This window comes from Mustelus asterias, chromosome 9 (genome assembly GCF_964213995.1).
Source record: "Mustelus asterias chromosome 9, sMusAst1.hap1.1, whole genome shotgun sequence".
In the NCBI taxonomy this organism is placed as follows: domain Eukaryota; kingdom Metazoa; phylum Chordata; class Chondrichthyes; order Carcharhiniformes; family Triakidae; genus Mustelus; species Mustelus asterias.
In genome coordinates, this window is record NC_135809.1 from 52619219 (window position 1) to 52638196 (window position 18978).

Consider the following 18978-nt stretch of genomic DNA (forward strand, 5'->3'; position numbering starts at 1 on the left):
CTGGTTGGCAGATGGTAACTAGTGGCGTGCCGCAGGAATCGGTACTGGGGCCTCAACTGTTTATCACTTATATAGACGATCTGGAGGAGGGGACTGAGTGTAGAGTAACAAAGTTTGCAGACGACACAAAAGTAAGTGGAAAAGTGAATCGTGTGGAGGGCGTAGAAGGTCTGCAGAGAGAGTTGGACAGGCTGAGTGAGTGGGCGAGGATCTGGCAGATGGAGTATAACGTTGACAAATGCGAGGTTATTCACTTTGGAGGAAATAATAGCAAATTGGATTATTATCTAAATGGAAAAAAATTACAACATGCTACTGTGCAAAGGGACCTGGGGGTCCTTGTGCATGAGGCGCAAAAACCCAGTCTGCAGGTGCAACAGGTGATCAAGAAGGCAAATGGGATGTTGGCCTATATCGCAAGGGGGATAGAATATAAAAGCAGAGATGTCTTGCTGCATCTGTACAGGGCATTGGTGAGGCTGCAGCTGGAATACTGTGTGCGGTATTGGTCCCCTTAATTGTGGAAGGATATATTGGCCTTGGAGGGAGTGCAGAGAAGGTTCACCAGGTTGATACCAGAGATGAGGGGTGTTGATTACGTGGAGAGACTGAGCAGATTGGGTTTGTACTCGTTGGAATTTAGAAGGCTGAGGGGGGATCTTATAGAGACCTTTCAGATAATGAAGGGGCTGGATAGGGTAGAGGTGGAAAGATTCTTTCCACTTAGAAAGGAAGCTAGAACTAGAGGGCACAGCCTCAAAATAAAGGGGGGTCAGTTTAGGACAGAGTTGAGGAGGAACTTCTTCCCTCAGAGGGTGGTGAATCTCTGGAATTCTCTGCCCACTGAAGTGGTGGAGGCTACCTCGCTGAATATGTTTAAATCATGGATAGATGGATTCCTGATCGGTAAGGGAATTAGGGGTTATAGGGATCAGGTGGGTAAGTGGAACTGATCCACTTCAGATCAGCCATGATCTTATTGAATGGCGGGGCAGGCTCGAGGGGCTAGATGGCCTACTTCTGCTCCTATTTCTTATGTTCTTATGTTCTAAGTCTTACAGAATCTGTGCAGAGAGAACCAAAACTGAGGTTGAGCCAGGTATTGGTTTAATGTCTCATTCGAAAGGCAGTACTTGCAACAGTGTAGCACTCCCCTGCACCTCCCTCCACCCCCGGTCCCTCTAAGCAGTTGGGGTCTGCAGCAATTGGGAACGTGCGCATAGGGAACAAACATGCTGTGCGCAGCATATGTTATCTTTAAGATGTGCACACTTCTTGCTGTGTTGCAGTCTTAAAGGGACCAGCAGTGCAGTCCACCTCCAGCCCGCGATGATTGGAGAGCACATTGCTTGGGGCTACCAGGCTAGATTTTGTGGTCAAACCTCTGAAGTGAGACTTGATCACATCACAGCCTGATTCAAAGCTGGGTGCTATTACTGAATCAAGGCTCACACATTGGCCGGAATTTTACTGGCACGCTCACCCCATTTCCAGAGGTGGGCGAGGCTCAGAAAACGGTGTTCTCCATTGGCCTCAGGCGGGATCATACGAACCTCGGGCGGATGTGCCGGTAAAATCCCACCCAGCGTTCACGATATCTTTCTATTATTTCCTATTGCTAGTGTCCTCGTAACTTTGCAACTGCATCTCTACCTGTGCAAACTGAGGACTATGTGGCTGAGAGAAACCATTGTTGTTTGGCTGACAGTGATTTTGGTGCACATAACTCCGCATGATGAGAATGCAGTGTAAAGCACTTCATTAATATCGCCCTCAAAAGAAAGCTGAATGTATGTGATGCGCGATTAAATCACTCGGGAGGCTGGATCGTACCCAGGAAATAAAGGCTTTTATTACTAACAAGAATGGAGCACACTATATACAATACAATCCCAGTCTAAAGGGTCACCAGGCAGTGCAGTGACCTTTATACTCCTCCACGTAGGCGGAGCCAACTGGAGTGTACCACAGAACAATATCAACAGGTAGAACACCCCAACCCTAACCCCAACAGTGACAACAGTAACATATATACAAATACCCATAGTGCTGACCATCTATGGTTCAGTACTCATAGTGGTAACCAACTATGGTTCACCACAGTATGAACCTACACATTTATTCAGGAGCACAGATAAAAGATATCTCAAAGATATAAAATCAATTAGATTAAGTGTCAGATGGCTGAACTGCTTATCTATTTACACACCCAATTAAATATCGATTAGATTGCTATTAGGCCTAAAAAGGACTATAAAATTCAGAAAGTGACAATCTTCAGTTAATACAAGGATATTTTGAGTTAAGTTAGAGTAAAATAATCACCAGGAATTTTGGTTCCTATATTTTAAGTTTTTCTGTGTTGCTGGCAATTCATCAGCATATCTACCTCTCTCTCTCTTTCTCTCTCTCAGCCGAGTAGTGCACTACTTCCCTCTCTCTCTTTCCTCTTTCTGTCTCTCTTCCCTACAGGTGGTCAATGTGCTATTCTCTTTTCCTTTTGCTCCCAACATCGCAGCACGCCTTGTTGCAGCAGGGCCTCAATTATTCTCCTTCTCATATTCGGTAGGTGATTCCCTACACTCTGGTGGATCTGCTGTCTGCAGTATTATTCATGATGATTGACCATGGTGTATGAGACAGAAGGAGCCAACTGGCCTGTTGTGATAGCCCTACTCTCTCTGGAGAGCCTCCTATATCTTCCTCTACCTCAAATATTTATCTGGTTTTCTCTTACAGTATATACTGGTCTCTGTCTCTGGTCTCTGCTAATGTGTTGACTGTACGTATTTATAAATATTATCCTGAATGACTAACTGTTACGTTGCATTCAAAAATAAAATATATAGCATGGGATTTTCCAGCCCCATCCACCGTCAGGACCACCCAGTCCTGCTGAAAGTCAATGGACCTTTGGCTGGGCTGCTGAATCTCCCGTAATGGGCCGCACCACAATGGGTCTGGAAAATCTCAGCCATGGTATTTACGGTCTGTGAGTTTGCTTATGTGATGCTGCATTCTCATTAGGGCCCACTTCCTGTGAGCTGCATGTTTTGTGTATCCAAATGCAGGGTGTGCTTTGAGAGATACCTGCCCGGCAGCAAAATAATGTTGGAACAAATTCCATGTTGCTGCAAATCTTTAGGATAAGGTTTGACTGTGATAAGAAGAAGATAAAGGCAGGACTGAGAAACTCCTTTTCAGCATACCAAAGCTCAAGCCTCCAGAACATTAACTCTCCCCAAATCACATCAAATTCCTTTTGAATAAACTCAACGATTATTCCAAACTTACCATTCTTTTGAGTACTGACTTCTTTCTTCACATTTGATACCTTGCATAACTTCTTTTTAATACATCATTGAAGTAATTCTCAGGTTAACCTCAGCCTTTCATATTTCATATCCTTAATATTTTATATCCTTTACTCAAGTTTGCCCTTTAATAGTTTTCTTTCATCATTGGAAATATTAAAACTTCTGTAATTGTTTCTAACGTAATTTTGATTTGCAATTGCAATTTATGCAGGGTGTCACGGTGGCACAGTGGTTAGCACTGCTGCCTCACAGCGCCAGGGACCTGGGTTTAATTCCCGGCTTGGGTCACTGTCTGTGTGGAGTTTGCATGTTCTCCCAGTGTCTGCGTGGGTTTCCTCCGGGTGCTCCGGTTTCCTCCCACAGTCCAAAGATGTGCAGGTTAGGTTAATTGGCCATGCTAAATTGACCCTAGTTTCGGGGTGATTAGCAGGGTAAATATGTGGGGTTACGGGGATAGGATGGGATTGTTGTTGGTGTAGGCTTGATGGGCCGAATGGCCGCCTTCTGTACTGTAGGGGTTCTATGATATGAAACCAGACTACAGAGAGCCAACCTGGGTATAATGGACAGAGTGGTTTCCCTTCTGTGCTGAACACATTCTATGATTCGGAAGATAGCGTTATCTGTATCACATAATATCAAGATTGGGGAGAAGTACCTCCGCCAGCTGGTTTAACTGTCTCAATAAACAATTGTGACTAACAGTGAGAGATTGTTTATATATGTTGGAAGATGACCTAAGTGATAAGTTCCCTGGATTTGCATTCCTTTTTATCAAGCTTCACAGGAATGTGACTAATTTATGAGCCCGTGCTTTGCAAATTATCTGATGCTCAGGTAATAGATTTTTTCCTGCAGTATTCGTTTTTTCAATTGGGAATTCCGTGTTGCTGCTCCTTATCACAAACGCAGTAATGGAAGCTGAGCAGCACCAGAGTCTCCACTCTGCAAGAAACATTTTGGTGACAAACGGCAAATCCCAATCACAGTAGTTGGAAATTTTAAAAATTCTTGGATGAAAATTCAACAGAACACGGAAAACTGGAATGATTACATTACTAAGATACATGTGGGCCCAATCTGGTGGCACCAGGTTTTGGAAAATGTACCATTTGGAGACGTCAAGGTTTCCAATGCAACTTAATTTCAGAAGAAATTAAAAACAAATTTTTATACATCAGCTCACAGCATTCAAATTCTGCTTGACAACATTCCTAGGAAGTTCCTTGGAACGTTTATGACATTAAGCGCATTATATGAATGCTGTTCATCATTTACCTTCCAATTTCTTGGTGCATTGGAGTGGAAGGAAGTGGCAATGTACTCACAACGTCCCACATAGACTCTTCACATCCATTGTATATACAGGAGAGGCACCAACAGCAGAGTTCAAGTCATTTTAGTCTCTGTGTTTTTAAAAAATCTGTTCTTAAAAGTTCAGTTCAGGTTTCCAGTTGACGGATTAAAAATCATTATTTGTTTTTTTTTAAGTTTCCAACAGCGATGCCGTGTTCTCTCAGCCACCATGTACTGGTTAAAACACAGTTTTAATTTCATTTGACGCAGCATTGTCGGCATGGACTTTGTGTGAACAAAGAGATGGCAGCAAGACCAGTGGATGGAGAATGGGGACCCTGGGGATCGTACGGAGCATGCTCAAGAGCATGTGGCGGTGGGATAAGAAGTGCAGTAAGAGACTGTAACAAACCAGAGTAAGTTCCTCTTAATTGTCATGGACCGGTTGGTTTAAAATGCTTTTTTGTGATAGGGAACTGGTGCCATGAATTCAGGTTGCTGAGCTGCACACATGTGCCACACAGCCGGCTGAGAGTCAAATATAACATTGCTGGGAATATATCCCAAGACATTTTCAACTAATCTTCCAGGCCATCAGAGAATCCCTACAGTATAGAAGGAGGCCATTCAGCCCTCCATCGACTCTTTGACAGAGCATCCCACTCAGGCCCTATTCCAGTAACCCCATATATTTACCCCACTAATCCCCTTAACCTACACATCCTGGACACTAAGGCTCAATTTAGCATGGCCACTCCACTTAACCTGCACATCGTTGGACTGTGGGAGGAAACCGGAGCACCCGGAGGAAACCCACAGGAAGAACATACAAACTCCACACCGACAGTTACTCAAGGCTGGATTGAACCTGGATCCCTGGTGCTGTGAGGCAGCAGTACTAACCACTGTGCCACCATATCTCCAATTTGGGTTGCTATCAGCAGAAACACTCTGCACTGAAAAATTAGAAAAATACCTTGGATGTCAGTTGGTTCCCACCTTTCAATAAGATATTGTTAGACCATTATTTAGCACCTGAAACTAAGGTTGTTGATACGCTCTTTATTGCAAGCTATTTAAGAAAGGAAAATACACATTCTTTAACTCTGGACTTCTCAAATAACTGGTAAAGTTGACAAACTATTCTATGGAGAAATCATAGTCCCTCTTTGTTCAGCCCCCATACACGAAAGTAAAGGGTTGTGAATGAAGCCCAGTCCATCACACAAACTATCCTCCCATTGACTCTGTCTACATCCCACTGCCAAGGAAAAGCAGTCAGCATAATCAAGGATGTCGTGCACCTCGGACATACTCTCTTCCACCTTCTTCAGTTGGGAAAAAGATACAAAGGTCTGAGGTCACATACCAACCGACTCAAGAACAGCTTCTTCCCTGCTGCCATCAGACTTTGAATGAATCTACCTCGCATTAAATTAATCTTTCTCTATCCCTAGCTATGACTGTAAGACTACATTCTGCACCCTCTCTTTGCTTATGAACGGTATGCTTTGTCTGTATGGCGCGCAACAAACAATGCTTTTCAATGCATATTAATACATGTGACAAAACAAATCAAGTAAATATTCAGTCAGGCAATGGGACAGGGATAGCTACAAGTAATTTATTTTAGAATTCGGTGCCATGTAGGGTCACTTTGATCACTGTGCTTTTCCCATTTAGACAATTGTACAATATTTCTTTTCCTCCATTTTTGTAGCAATCTGTTTGCTTCCCTTTTTAAAATTTGTGTTTATCGTTTTAAAGATGATAGTTCTTCCTTTTCCAGTGTGTTGAAAGTTAACAGCACTTTTTTTGCCTTGTGGAGAACTTTAGAATTAAGAAAAAACTTTACATTGTGATTCAAACATCTCTGTGTGAATTTAGTTGCACATTTTGGATTCAATTTTCCAAAGCATTAAAAGACTTGTGCTGTAATGGGATTGAGATTCTGACCCTCCACTGCCCATAAATCTGGGAGTGTACATTTTGACATTCATCACCATAATTCTCCATACATTAAAATCGATGGAGGGAAAATCATGGCATGCCAGTTCATGATTTCAAGCTGGCTGTTCCTGAATTCTTTACCCCAGGTTTCATATTGTAAAATTTGTCTTGAATATTTCTCAGTGACTGTCAGCCATACCTGTTGTAGCCTGCAGTGTCATAAAATTGCCAGAAGTACAAAATCTGCCCCAACTCTGTTCACACTGATCAACAAATTTGTGGAAGGCAATCTCCTGAAATAGAATAACCTGCCTGGATTGTGATGAATGAAGTCAGAGGCCAAAGCAAAATGGCCACATTAATAGCGACTGCACTATAACCAAAATAACACAGTGGAGACAACTTGACAAATCCATGCTACCAGTGGGAAAGCTTACTAAACCAGGACGCTTAGCACTGGATGGCTGAGGACCATAAGAATAATAATGGAATGTTGCAGCAATCACTGCCTTTGATGTAGAACCAAGTATCGTGAACTAATGAGAGTCTGAACAGATTAACGTTCCAGTAAATGGTGAGCTTGTACCTGGTTGCCTCTCGAATAGATTCATAAAGTGACACAGCAAAGGAGGGAGTTTAGTCCATCATCATCATACATGTTCTGGTGTCTTTGAGAGGGTAGTCCCACTCCCGACCCTTACCCCACAGTCTTGTACATTTTGTTCCTTCCAGTATTTAACTGATTCCCTTTAGAAAGCCACTAATAAATCTATCTCTCATACCCTTTCAGGCAGTACATTGATAAGAACACGTTGCGGAAGATAAATTTCCTTCATCGCTTGTCTGTTGTAGTCAATTATTTTATTTATTGTAAATCTTTGCCCCCTATGGTTGCTGATTTTTCTACCACTAGAAATGGTTTCCCCTTTTTACTCTACCAATATCCTTCATTAATCTCCCCTTAGCCAGTTCTGTTCTTTAGAGCAAAGTAAAGTTTATTGATTAGTCACAAGTAAGGCTTATATTAACACTGCAATGAAGTTATTGTGAAATTCTCCTAGTTGCCACACTCCGGCACCTGTTCGGGTTAATGCACCTAACCAGCACGTCTTTCAGACTGTGGGAGGTAACCAGAGCACCCGAACAACACCCAGTTTCTCCAGACAGTCCATCTGACGGCGGTCCCGCATCCTCCAAATTAGATCAGTTCTCAGCTTTCCTTAGCAGAGGCAAATACATTTTTGGACAGCATTCACCGAGAGGAATTCATATGAATTGGGGCAGCAGAGGGTAACAAAGAATGGGCTGAGTGTGCCAACCAGCCAGACATGAATTGAAGTGACAGTTAAGATCTATTTATTACAACCTTTAATGAAGTTACTGGAATGGTAATGCGACCATCCAATCTATTAGCTATCTAAGCATCAAGTGTACCATAGAGCAAAGGAAATCTTATATATAGCTGACTGACCTAAAATTAGCCAAAAGAAAGACATAACCCCTTTTCCCCACTCATCCCAGAGCTACACCTCTTGCTGATATGACCAAAGTGGGTGGGATTTTCCATCCGCGTTCATCCCAAAACCAGAAAATCTCGCCCGAGATCAACAGGCCTTTCCATGGTCTGCCCCTCACCCGCTATGAATCCGGTGGCGGGCGGAACGGGAAAATTCAAATGAGTATACAGAGGTCCCCTGGGCATTGTGGTGAATCTATGAGGTGGAATTTCCAGCCAAGACGATTCACATTGGCTTAGATTGGTTTTGAGTTGGCTGGGGAATCAGGTGAAGATCTGTACCAGCAGATCCCCATCCAATCACATGTCACTTCACCTAAAAAGCTCTTGTTCGATCTGTTCGATAGCCTTATTTTAGGAAGTAAATGAGCAGAAATTGCAGTTAAAAGAATGGCGCATGACTTCCTCATGGGAACCAAGCTGATGGCTGACCACATTCGTGCTGCTGGTGGTTGGCTGCATCCAATGGCTTTCAGATAAAGAAAATTATCTGATTGTAAAAATAATAAATGTTGAATGCTAAATGAATGTTTCAATTTTGTCAGCTTAAGTTAACCCTCAAATACGGTTAGCCCTTTAATAAGGGCTGCAAAATAATTGTTGTAGGGAATGAGTTTTGTTTAATAAAGTTGGTAAGTTGAGGGGACGTTATGACCAATGATGGTATATTCATAGAATCCCTACAGTACAGAAGGAGGCTATTCAGTCCATGGAGCCTACATCGACAACTATCCCACCCAGGCTGTATCCCCGTAACCCCACGTGTTTACCTTGCTAATCCCCCTGATACTAAGTGGCAATTTTGCATGGCCAATTAACCTAATCTGAACATCGTTGGAGTGTGGGAGGAATCCAGAGCACCCAGAGGAAACCCACGCAGACACAAGGAGAATGTTCAAACTCCACACAGACAGTGACCCGAGGCTGGAATTGGATCTGGATCCCTGGCGCTGTGAGGCAGTTGTGCTATCCACTGTGCCACCATTCCACCCCTTCTGAATTGAATTCAATTCATAATACTTTAAGTTTTCAGCTGCAAAGTCACAATTTAAACATTTTCTAGCTGAGGGGAAACTAGTCCTTGCTGCTGTCATGTTAACAATCTAGCATTTTCCATAGTCTTGAGATTTTGTTTAATGTCTAAGCTATTTGCCTCTTGCTGACCCGTTTGCTTTAGCTGTAGGTATATTGTTCCTTTTGTCCCAAACAGGCCCAGAAATGGTGGAAAGTATTGTGTGGGTCGCCGAATGAAATTCCGATCCTGTAACACGGACCCATGTCCAAAAGGAAGGAAGGATTTCAGGGAAGAGCAGTGCTCGGAGTTTGACGGGAAGCATTTTAACATCAACGGTTTGCCACCAAATGTACGCTGGCTTCCAAAGTACAGCGGCAGTAAGTATTCCAAAGCGATTGCAGTGCACCACGGCAGAGACTCCTGACATTTGACGTCAATGTAAGTGTGTGTATTCTGTTGCAGTTCTGATGAAGGATCGGTGCAAACTCTTCTGCCGTGTGGCTGGGACGACAGCATATTATCAGCTCAAAGACCGTGCCACTGACGGCACTCCTTGTGGACCTGATACGAATGATATCTGTGTGCAAGGCCTGTGCAGGGTGAGTTGAGAAATGGCACATTGGAAACCTAATGCATTTAACTTCTTCTCTCCAGTTGGGCTGTAACAGATCAAACACCATTGACATATGAGAGGTGATATTGTGAAGGTGGGGACTATTTGGTGAGGAGGCCTGAGGTGTGAGAAGTGTCTATAACATCAGAACTTGTGAATTGGTTACTCAGCAGTAACTGGTTGAGTGTAGCTCCAACAACACCCTCGTTCAACGCCATCCAGGACATGGCGCCCCATCTGCTACCTTCAACATTCACTCCTTCCACCACTGACATACAGTGGTAGCAGCGCATACCATTTACAAAATGCACTGCAGCAACTCACCAGACCACATTCAGCAGCATCTTTCAAACCCACCTAGAAAGACCAGGGGAAACAAACAAATGGGAGCACCATCACCTTCAAGATCCTCTGCTAGTCACACACCATCCTGATTTGGAACAGTATTGACATTCCTTCACTGTCACTGGGTCAAAAACCTGAAACCCATTTCCTAACAATACCACGGATGTCTCTACATCAGGTGGACTGCAACAGTTGAAGAAGGGCACTCACCGCCACCTTCTCATGGGCAATTAGGGATGGGAAATAATTCTGGCCTTGTCAGCGATGCTCACATCCTGGGTTCGCTATAATGCTGTAACTTTCTTGGATGCTGCCTCTTCACCAACATCCAGGAAACCTCTTGCTTGGTTGCTAGGCTTCGAAGGCTGATGTTTCTCACATGCTTGTATACCAACCTCCCTCTGCCGGTCATGATGCCACTTGGCTTCAATTAATGATATTTATTTGTGTATCTTATTGTGTGAGCCAGCAGTGGCCTGCCGAATGTTGAATACCTAGTCTTATTGGTGTCTGGTGTTGGTGTTACCTTTTCCCTGCAATCCTATTAAGATCATCAATGGGATGTGTTACAGGTTTATTGAAAAGCTGACCCATTCTCCCAATTAATGATTATTTATTTAGCAGATTATGGAAACTGTTATTTACACATCAACCATGTATTGAGAGTTTGCATGTAATCCCTAATTCCTAGTGTTTCTCTTCCAGCAAGCTGGATGTGACCATGTACTGAATTCCAAAGCAAGGCGGGATAAATGTGGAGTGTGTGGCGGAGATAATTCTTCGTGTCGGACTCTGGCTGGCACTTTCAGTAATCCACAATATGGTAAGTTGTGCTTGGTTGAACCAATGAGAATAAAAAGTTTTTTTGTTTTAGGTGAGAAAGTGTGACTCCATTTTATCAAAATGAGGTTTTGTTCTTAAGGCAACATTACTTTTCAAAAACATACATCTTTGATTCCAGCTTCTTGAACATAATATTAGAATTTTAGTTAATAACTGTGAAAATGTATTTCAATTGCTGACAATAAAAATATGAGAAGATCATACAGAAAAACCTTGTGCTAGCAGGAATGCTGTACATCTGGTTGATACAAGTCCGAATTAATGATTGTTACTGTAATGGAAGCAATGCTCCATTGTTGAATAAGTTAAATTAATTTATTATTCATTTCTTTTAGACATAAATGGCCCAGATCTTGTAGTCGACAGCAAAGGGGAAGTTTGCCATTGATCTAAAAAAAAAAATCTATCTACAAAGATCTAGCAGTTCTGGGGTTTAAATTTTCTCAATCAGATGTAACTTTGAAACCGGCACCATCTGTGATGCCTGGCAGCTTATAGACTGATCAGCCAATCAGATTGAAGAATGTTCACAGGCTACAAAGAAAAAGATAGGGATAATTATTCACATTTTAGAACATTGCGGCAAAAGCTAAATAATTGGAACAAACACATCCGCCCTAGCTATGACTGTAACACTACATGTCATAGCTAGGGCGGCACGGTAGCACAGTGGTTAGCACTGCTGCTTCACAGCTCCAGGGTCCCGGGTTCGATTCCCGGCTCGGGTCACTGTCTGTGTGGAGTTTGCACATTCTCCTCGTGTCTGCGTGGGTTTCCTCCGGGTGCTCCGGTTTCCTCCCACAGTCCAAAGATGTGCAGGTTAGGTTGATTGGCCAGGTTATAAATTGCCCCTTAGAGTCCTGGGATGCGTAGGTTAGAGGGATTAGCAGGTAAATATGTGGGGGTAGGGCCTGGGTGGGATTGTGGTCGGTGCAGACTTGATGGGCCGAATGGCCTCCTTCTGCACTGTAGGATTTCTATGATTCTATGATTCTACATTCTGCACTCTCTCCTTTCCTTCTCTAAGTATGGTGTGCTTTGTCTGTGTAGTGTGCAAGAACCAATGCTTTTCACTGTATATTAATACATGTGACAATAATAAATCAAATCAAAATTGGAAGCTGAAATATCAAGTTAAAACACATAATTTTAAATGTTCATCTGAGGAAACGAGACTTCACGCTTGAAAATTATTATTTTTTAGATCTGAAGGATGTTTAGCAGTGATTATCACTTGATACACAATCAAAGATTGATTGTACCTCCATTCAACAAGACTTTCATTTTTAATGATTCATAGGGTGGGATTTTCCAGCCACGCTTGCCCCAAAACCAGAAAATCCTGCCCAAGGTCAATGGGCCTTTGCATGGTTCCCCCCCTCTCCTTCACCGCTCACTACAATTCCTGTGGCAGGTGGGACAGGAAAATTCTGGTCATGGTGTCAAAAAGTTGAAGTTCACATCAATTCACTTATTCTGTGTTGATTGCATCTCTAAAGACTGCAACAAGGGTAGTCTGGAGAGGGGCATGATATCACTGACCGCAACCTCTGGATTTCCACGTTAACTGTGGATGTGTGTGTGGGTGCCAGAAGCTGCTGTCAGTTTTACACATCAGTATGGTGAGCACTGACAGTTTCACAGTCATTACACCCGCAAAATCTGGGCCAACAAGTTTTTAAGTGGACTACAGCTAATTGCTTTTTGTTAAAACGAATGCAAGAGTTCCTTTTTCTTGGAATCTGGGCAAACAATATACTAAACTGACTGGAGGCATTTATATCTCCAGAAGAGTAAGCTTGCCCAGCTGCTTTCCTATAGTGATGTTTGCCTGTGTTTGTCTTTGAAATGAATGTGCGACAATCAGTTAACAGTTTTGCATTTATAAAGCACGCTTAACGAGGTAAAATGTCCCAAGGCTTTTCAGAGGTGTGCTCTGAAGTGACATAAAGATATTAGAACAAGTACCAAAATATGACCAAACAGATAGGGTTAAGGAGCATCTAAAAGGAAAAGAGCGTAGTGGAATGAAATTTCTGAGTCAGGCACTTTGAGAATGTTTTCAGTTCCAGCTGATGACATGATAGCAGCCAACGCTACTGATACAGAAATCAGGTGTGAAAAAGACAAACGACTTGGCGACTGGCTGGAAGTCCATTATCTGCAGTGAATTGATTTGCAGTGGGACTGATTAATAACATGATTACCTGCCTAGCGGGAAACAACTTCTTTGATCCATTGTGTCAAAGGCTGCTTAGAAATGCTGTAAGTGCTGTTGCTTTACCCTATTCTCAGTTCCCTATGTGCCAATCTGTCGGAGCAGAGGTGCTCTTTTGGAGCTCGGGACCCATGTTTCAGTCATCAGCAACCCAACTCCAGTGACTTAATTCTTCAGTGTTGAGACAGCCGAACATTCAGCACTTTGCCATTGTGGATCCGAGAAACTATCTGTTGGAGGTGCTGGGCAGCAGTAACCTGCCAGCATTCAATTTCGCCCACTACTCTTCAAGGGTCAGCCTGGTCGGTGAGGAATCCTGTTTCAGGCACGAGGCTTTGTAGTCTGGAGTATGTTAACAGCAAAATTTTATTTTCAACTCCTAGCAATGTATATATTTATAATAGAAAGTACAGGTTTGAGCCCATTCTAGGTCTTAACCCCCACTATGTCCATCTCCAGATTGACCCTGACTCCAGGTCAGCTGTCTTCTTACATTATTATGTGGATGGTACTCAGTCCCATATTAACCCTGAATGTTAGAAGACCCATCTCAAAATGAGACCCCACTAGAAATGAGTTCTCAGGTGACTGAGGAGTCCAATGAGTGACCTACAGTCTCTGTCACACGTGGGGAAGATGGTGGTTGACGCAGCAGGTCAGTGTTTTGCACAGTTTGCCACGTATTCTTTTTGCTGTCGACTCTTGGCTCACTTGCCATGTCAAAGTTCTGAGTAAAGTGCTTGTTTCGGCACTCTCATGCCAGGTATGCAGATGATGTGGTCCGCCCAGCGGAGCTGATCGAGTGTGGTCAATGATTTTGATGCTAAGGATGATGGCCTGAGCGAGGGCACTGACACTGTTAGAATCGTAGAATCCCTACAGTGCAGAAGGAGGTCATTCAGCCTATCGAGTCTGCACCGGCTCTCCGACAGCATCTTACCCAGGCCATATCCTCATAACCCCATGTATTTACCCCGCTAATCCCCCTAACCTACACATTTTGGGACACTAAGGGGCAATTAAGCATGGTCAATCCACTTAACCAATCCAATGGGTAGCACGGTGACACAGTGGTTAGCACTGCTGCCTCACGGTGCCAGGGACCCGGGTTCGATTCCCGGCTTGGGTCACTATCTGTGTGGAGTTTGCACGTTCTCCCCATGCCTGCGTGGGCTTCCTCCGGGTGCTCTGGTTTCCTCCCACAGTCCAAAGATGTGCCGGTTAGGCAGGTTGGCCATGCTCAATTGCCCCTTAGTGTAAGGGGGACTAGCTGGGGTAAATGCATGGGGTTATGGGGATTGGGCCTGGTTGGGATTGTGGTCAGTGCCGACTCAATGGGCTGAAAGGCCTCTTCTGCACTGTAGGATTCTATGATTCTAACCCATGCACCTTTGGACTGTGGGAGTAAACTGGAGCACCCAGAGGAAACCCACGTAGACATGGGGAGAATTTGTAAACTCCGCATAGTCACTCACCCAAGGCTGGAATCCTTGGTGCTATGAGGCAGCAGTGCTAACCACTATGCCATCGTGCCTATCCTGCCAGTATCTTGCAGAGACAGTGCTGGTGGTACTCTTCAGTGTTTTGAGATGCCTGCTGTACATAGTCCACATCTCTGAGCCATATAGAATGGCGGGTATTTCTACTGCTCTGTAGACCATGAGCTTGGTGCTGGGTCTGAGGTCCTGGTCTTCAAACGGTCTCTTCCTCAGGTGACCGAAGGCTGTGCTGGCACACTGAAGGCAATGTTGAACCTTGTTGTTGGTATCTACCCAAGATATGGAAAGTGATCCACATTGTCCAAGGCCTCATTGCGGAATTTGATAACCGGGGAAGTGCTGTGTGTTGGGGGCAGGCTTGTAAAAGACATTTTCTTATGGATGTTTAGTGTAAAGCCCATGCTCTCATTCGTCTTGAAGATGTTGACAATGGCTTGGAGCTCAGCCTTCGAGTGTGTGTGCACGCAAGTATCATCTGGATACAAGCTTTGCTTCACTCCAGTCCGAAAGTGAATTGGGTCTGTGGTGGATCTGTTATGATGTGGAGATGCCGGCGTTGGACTGGGGTAAGCACAGTAAGAAGTCTCACAACACCAGGTTAAAGTCCAACAGGTTTATTTGGTAGCAAATAATTTGCTACCAAATAAACCTGTTGGACTTTAACCTGGTGTTGTGAGACTTCTAACTGTGGATCTGTTAGTCAGGATCGTGGCTTGCATGTCAGCATGGAGTAGGCGGAAAATGGTGATAGACTTTTGGGGGAAGCCAAAACAGAGAAGGACGCTCCATAATCCCTCACGGTTGACAGTGTCAAAGGCTTTTGTGAGGTCAAAGAAGGCCAAATACAAGGGTCGATGTATATTCATCAATGAGGACTACATTCCAGCTTTGTGGAGGAAAGCAAATTGAAATAATTCACGAACATTAATGATTTGCTCCCTTTTTCTCCTGAAGGCCCCAATGTTTTGCTACTGTACACCTCCACAGACATTTACACTCATTCTCTATTAGCCAATGTGGTCATTACAAATAGATGCAACTGTTGGACTGTATGATTGTTCAAAGGATTAATACCGAACCTGATTCTATCCACAGTTGTGTGTCATGTCTTAGGCATGAGGGTTTGAAATATAGTTGGTTCATTTCCCACCCCCACCCCCATCCTAACCCAGTAGTACTGAGCTCAATTGAAGTGGTCAAACCACTGACTTGATAGAAACTGGGATTTAAAATGAAGTGAGCAGTATGGATATAAATACCAGCCTAATGGACCTGGTAATGTTGAAGCCAGAACTCATCTCAACATTCTGCAGAGAACTGCTGGAGAGTGTGCACTGATCAATGGGGGTCAGGAATAGGCTCTTCAGGGCTTTGGTGGTCAGTGTAGCCCCTTGTATCCCTTTAGAAAACTGACCTTATGGATTATGAGACATGGAATTATGCCCCTATAACAAGCACCTCCTATTATAATGCCCCAAAGTGTAAGGCTACAATAATAGTGTTGTATCATTTCCTTTGCTGATTATGATCCTCAAGCATTTACAACGGTTTTGTCACAAAATTGGCCTTTTGATTTTTCTCTTTGTGAAGAATTCGTTTGGTGACGTTTATGTAATTAACCCTGGAAATTATTCCACTTGTCACTGAAGTTGAGCTTAGACCATTTGTCGCCCCCAAGTGTTGCTCAATATTATTACAACAACTTGATCTTAAGCGCACATTTCAGCTAAGTCTTAAAATATCCCATTTAAGATCTTAAGGAAATAAGATTGGTCATACCCTTGGTATAATTAATCTCCTCACCCCCAAGAAATGACCTACTTTGAAAGATTACAGAGATATTTAGGATGTGGGACCAATTTCAGCATTTGGTGATAGAAATTTGGCTGACTCAGCCATTTCAGAGGGCTAGTTAAGAGTCAACCACATTGCTGTGGCTCTGGAGTCACATGTAAGCCAGACTGGGTAAGGATGGTAGATTTCCTTCCCTGAAAGATATTAGTGAACCAGATGGGATTTTAACAACAATTGACAATGGTTTCACTTTTCATTCCAGATATTTTCTTCCCTTATCAAATTCAAATTTCACCATCTGCCATGGTGGAGTTTGAACCGGGCATGATCCTGGTTCTCTGAATTACTAGTTCAGTGACAATACCAATATGCCACTGCCTCCGGGAATGGTTCCGTCAGTTAGATAGTCACAAACCAGAGTGAAAACTCCATTTTTCAATTGGCCTTTTCTATAGGGAAAACAACCTGTGCAGATGCAGAATTGAGCCTAGGCCTGGAATTTTCTGGTTCATACTTGAGCAGAAATGACACTGCAATTTATGCCGGTTGGTGCACCAATCCTGCCATTACCCGCTGAGCTGATTTGCCAAAGCTGGAATGTCTGGGGCTGTCCTGAAGTACAAATGGCCAGTCAGCGTTCCTGACAGGAATAGGCAGGCATCCACTTAACCACCATAATTGTTAGATTTTCAAGTTCCAGTCCCAAAGAGTCGAGTGTGTACCCATATATGCTGTGGGATTATCACTCGACTATTAATCCGCAAACTCCGCTAATGTTCTGGGGCATGGGGTTCGAATCCCGCCACGGCAGGTGGTGGAATTTGAATTCAAGACAAAACATTTGAAATTAAGAATCTACTGATGACCATGAAACCATTGTCAATTGTCAGAAAAACCCATCAGGTTCACTAATGTCCTTTAGGGAAAGAAATCTGCCATCCTTACCTGGTCTGGCCTTCATGTGACTCCAGAGCCACAGCAATGTGGTTGACTCTCAATTGCCCTCAAAGGGCAACTAGGGATGGGCAATAAATGTTGGCCAGCTAGCGACACCCATGTCCCACGAATGAATTTTAAAAACCCCACCACGATACATTCAATATACTCCCCTCTCTGTTACACTGGGACTAGGCCTTGAACAGCCAAACCAGCTTTCCTTATGGGAACTGCCGGAGCCCACTCAGAAAATCACCACCTTAAAAAACAATTCTTTGTATTTCTGTGGGGTTAGAGTGAGCAGGAATGCTCCACCTAGTCACTCAATCATACTGGAACACATGGCCAGTCGTTCAACTTTGGGTAGCAGTTAGAAGACAGCAGTGGAGCATGGGAGATGGAAAGAAGTAATGAGAAAAAGAGGACAAGAGACATTTGCAAAGAAAAGTAAAATGTCATTGAGATAAACAAGACTGAGAATGGAAAGATACATTAGGGTGAGATGGAAAGATGAAATTTTACCACCTTGCCCGCCCAAGGTTCGTAAGATCCTGCCTGAGGCCATGGGAGAATGCCGTTCTGCGAGCCTCACCCGCCCTGGTTCTGGGACGGGCAAGGCGATAAAATTCCGGCCGGGCAGTGAGGAAGTGAAATTGGGAGTAACGGGGTAGGAATAAATGGGAAGAATGTGCGCACAGGCAGGAGACAGAGATAATCGGATGGTGAACAAGAAATGAAAATGAAGAAAAGGGAGCGATGGAATGCGATACAGACGAGAACAAATGTGAGACGGGGGAGGGTGGGGGGGCAAGAGAGTGGTGATGAGTGAAATTGTGAAAGAAAGAGGGAATGTAAATCCAAGGGAATAAGGAAGAAAACAAGTTAAGAAAGGAAATCCAGGTTTTAGGCATTTAGCAGAAACAGAGCAAGTCAGAAGTAATGCTAACTGGCTTTTTGCACATATATGAGTAATTATGAGAAGACCATGAGTTATGAGAAGGGTGGACAATCTAATGGCCTAGATTTTGCAGTAAGAATAGTCACAAAAGTGTTCATTAGGATAGAGGAGTACACTGGACAGTATCATGGAAGCTTCTGTCTGATTTACCCTGATCCTCCACAAACTTTGCTGCATCACGCTGATACAATCAGTATTGGAATATATAAAAGGCATGAAGTTCCAGTACTTACCAATATTTATCATATAAATGCATTTTAACAGCACAATAACTCTCAATTACTGCCAAACACCACCACCACCATCACCCCTCAGAGGGAGCTGTGCTGAATCACCCATCGATCAGAAGTTGCTGCTTGAAAGATTACAGAACGTTTGTGGGCAACTTTAAGCAGAATGAATGGCGATTGCCGTTTACTTATCATTGACCAGAAAATCCAGGCTGTCTATATTTAAAAATAGGGGCTTTTTGGGCTTAAGTTTTGACAGACTGACCAATTCTGGTTTAGTGTACAAGTCCTGTGATATGTCAAGCCTGGTTCTGATGTGTTTGGTGGAGTTGGGAGGGGTGAAATGTTTTGCATATTCTGAACCCTCTTTAAATTTAGCTGGAGTTGATTTTAAATGTTTGGGGAGTGCAGATGCTTCTAAACGCTTGAAATGTTTACTAAGGAAGCT

General features: G+C 43.5%; 1 protein-coding gene across 2 annotated transcripts in view; it reads left to right on the forward strand.

Annotated features, from left to right (window-relative positions):
- LOC144498690 (A disintegrin and metalloproteinase with thrombospondin motifs 20-like) overlaps window positions 1–18978 on the forward strand; it is a 417617-nt gene that overhangs the window by 214718 nt on the left and 183921 nt on the right. For both annotated transcript variants that reach the window (XM_078220194.1, XM_078220195.1), the window contains exons 12-15: window positions 4884–5029; window positions 9290–9471; window positions 9557–9693; window positions 10758–10875. In XM_078220194.1, coding sequence (XP_078076320.1) covers window positions 4884–5029; window positions 9290–9471; window positions 9557–9693; window positions 10758–10875 — 583 coding nt within the window. The remainder of the gene's footprint in view (window positions 1–4883; window positions 5030–9289; window positions 9472–9556; window positions 9694–10757; window positions 10876–18978) is intronic.